This window comes from Hyposmocoma kahamanoa, unplaced genomic scaffold, assembly GCF_003589595.1.
Source record: "Hyposmocoma kahamanoa isolate Upper Pololo Valley unplaced genomic scaffold, ASM358959v1 160, whole genome shotgun sequence".
NCBI classification, from domain to species: Eukaryota; Metazoa; Arthropoda; class Insecta; order Lepidoptera; family Cosmopterigidae; genus Hyposmocoma; species Hyposmocoma kahamanoa.
The window spans coordinates 8,573,656-8,576,323 of NW_020653575.1; the positions used below are offsets into that span (position 1 = coordinate 8,573,656).

General features: G+C 45.7%; 1 protein-coding gene across 1 annotated transcript; it reads left to right on the forward strand.

The window, feature by feature from the left end:
• The first annotated feature begins 468 nt into the window (after positions 1-468).
• Positions 469-2,464, forward strand: LOC113225422 (apolipophorin-3-like). The gene is made up of 4 exons (XM_026457731.1): positions 469-627; positions 988-1,206; positions 1,956-2,114; positions 2,244-2,464. Exons 1-4 carry the CDS (start codon positions 586-588, stop codon positions 2,391-2,393), a joined length of 570 nt encoding a protein of 189 aa, XP_026313516.1. The 5' UTR covers positions 469-585; the 3' UTR covers positions 2,394-2,464.
• Positions 2,465-2,668: the final 204 nt, after the last annotated feature.

Here is a 2,668-nt window from a genome sequence, read left to right on the forward strand (position 1 = left end):
CAACGCCTGTTTGGGGCGTCTCTATACTTTTCGAGAATTATTTGCAATTCTCTGTAGCAGTGGTTTTTAATAGTAATAGGTTCTTAATAAATGAAAAAGAAGTTTGTACGTGTATAACAGTTTACTCACTACGCGCGCGCTCGCACGGAAAGGTACCTGTTCTTAATATTATTTTATGTAAATCCGACAATTTAAAGTGTGCTTTATTTCAATATATAATTAAATAATAATAGCAAATAATGAATGAATTATTTTTTGAAATACAAGACTAAAACGTACTTACGACTTAAAAATACATGCAGTGGGGGGTCTGTCGACTTCGAACTGTTATTAATTATTTACGGCCAAGTGATAATTCGTTATGTGCCTTCATTATATTGTTTTGAAGCCCTGTCTAATTTACTTGTGTGTTGTGTGCGGAGCGAAGGGCGCCGCGATAAGCGCTGCAGCCCCCACGCGCCGAAGCAAATATTCCTCTGTTGCGGTTCGCGCCCATTTATACGCCGCCACCGCCAGTTCCGGCGCATTCCCACGACGCCCTTCGCGCGAACACGTCCGCTTCTCGTTTACTCCAACTACTCCGCTATGGCCAAGTTCATGGTTCTCCTCGTCGCCTGCCTCGCCACGGTACGTGCTTACGTTTCTATTGTTTTAAAAAAATTTCATTGTTTCTGTAAATTTATCTTTAGCGTAGAATACCTCTAACAGAATTCGTTTAATATATTTCCATCACACGCTAGTCTAAAGCGGAGTTTTTACGAATTACTCAAACGTGCGGGTTTCGCGCTCTGCGAGAAGGCCCGCTCCTAGCAGCTTTGTTTGGATTTCTAAAGTCTGCCACGGTTTGTAAAGGTTAGATATGAACGCGTTATAGTTCTTCGAACGTGCTATACAATGACGTGTACAGGACTTTGATGTGAGCAACCGTTGCAACACAAGTCGAATAACCCATGCGGCGAGTGTACATACGCTTGTTTTGGGAAGCAGGCGAGCGCGAGCGCGCGCATGCGCCGTGACGCGCCAGCCGCCAGCTCTCCGCTCGCCGACATCGAGAAGCACGCCAGCGAGTTCCAGAAGACGTTCAGCGAGCAGCTCAACTCGTTGGCCAACTCCAAGAACACGCAGGAATTTAACAAAGCTCTCAAAGAAGGCTCTGACTCCGTGCTACAGCAGTTGTCCGCTCTCTCCTCGAGCTTGCAAAACGCAGTACGTATTTTACCTCATATTTTATGTTTATCGGTGTTTGTCTGCCGTAAAATCCTGGAAATCAAGTTTTGTTCGTCGCACTCCGTTTAACACCTATACATATATATTATATTAATTCCGCACAGTTTTATGAAGAAAACGTACTTCCTGACGTTCAATTCATATGAATAGTTCGTTAACCGGACATGGCTTGACTTCATCGTTATCGTCGGTCGTTTTCTGTGAAGGTCAAAGGGTCAGCTATCACTTGCCCCGCACAATCACTACGCGGTTTGCCTAAGAGCAAATGATAATCTTACTAAATGTTGTTTATTATTCACTACTTGCACGATAAAAATTTGCCTGTAATGGAACATTACATCGGACTGGACGAATGACTTACTGAATATACTTCGACTTATAAAAAATATTGTGACAACACTACTGTTATTACTATTACGTCTATGGTAGCAAGCAGTAGAGCACCACATTTTATTTGCTTGTGAGTGCGTTCCTCGAAAATTATTTGATTGATGAACGTGTGAAAAGATTTAAACCGTTTATCTTAGCGCGATCGTAGTGCTCATACGCACGTTGACTGTGCACCGCCGCGCGCCAAATGTTGGCTGAGCAGGTGTTGGGCTTCACTTAACTAGAAAATTTTGTAGGAATAAGACCACTGACTGATTGTCAAAAGTGTACACAGGCGCCTACGTTTTAAAGAAAACGAAGAAACTTAGTGAACATTTCATACATTTATCCTTTCTCAGCTGACCGACGCCAACGGAAAAGCGAAAGAGGCTCTACAGCAGACACAAGCGCAGCTGCAGCGCACGGCCGACGAGCTGCGCAGGTCGCACCCCGAGGTGGAGCAGCAGGCGGCGGCGCTCAAGGACAAGCTGCAGAGCGCCGTGCAAGCCACCGTTCAGGTCAGCTGTTGTGCCTTTCTGTTTGTTCTATGGAACGGTTCCTCGCCGTCGGCCGCCGTCGTCGCCAGCCCGAGGGCCAACGTCCAGTCGCCCCGGCTGTGGCGGTAATGGGGTCATATGGTGTTACAGGAGACGCAGAAGCTGGCTAAGGAGGTGGCGTCGAACATGGAACAGACTAACCAGAAACTGGCCCCCAAGATCAAGGAGGCGTACGATGACTTCGTGAAGCAGGCCGAGCAAGTCCAAAAGAAACTGCACGAGGCCGCCACCAAGCAGTGACACGCCTGTGCCGACAATTTACGACAATACAGTACATTTACTACAATATACTTTTAGGTATTCGTGTTAAAGTGTGTTTTATTCAACTACTCAATTCTACATCATACAATACCAAAATAAAACAAAACGAAGGAAGTGCGGACATAAATTTCACGCTTCTGTTACGTAGCTGGCTTCGTGGCCGAACGGTTACCATGCTGGTCTGCCACGCAGAGGTCACGGGTTCACGGGTTCGATTCCCGCGCATGGAAATATATATATATTTATTTGAAAAG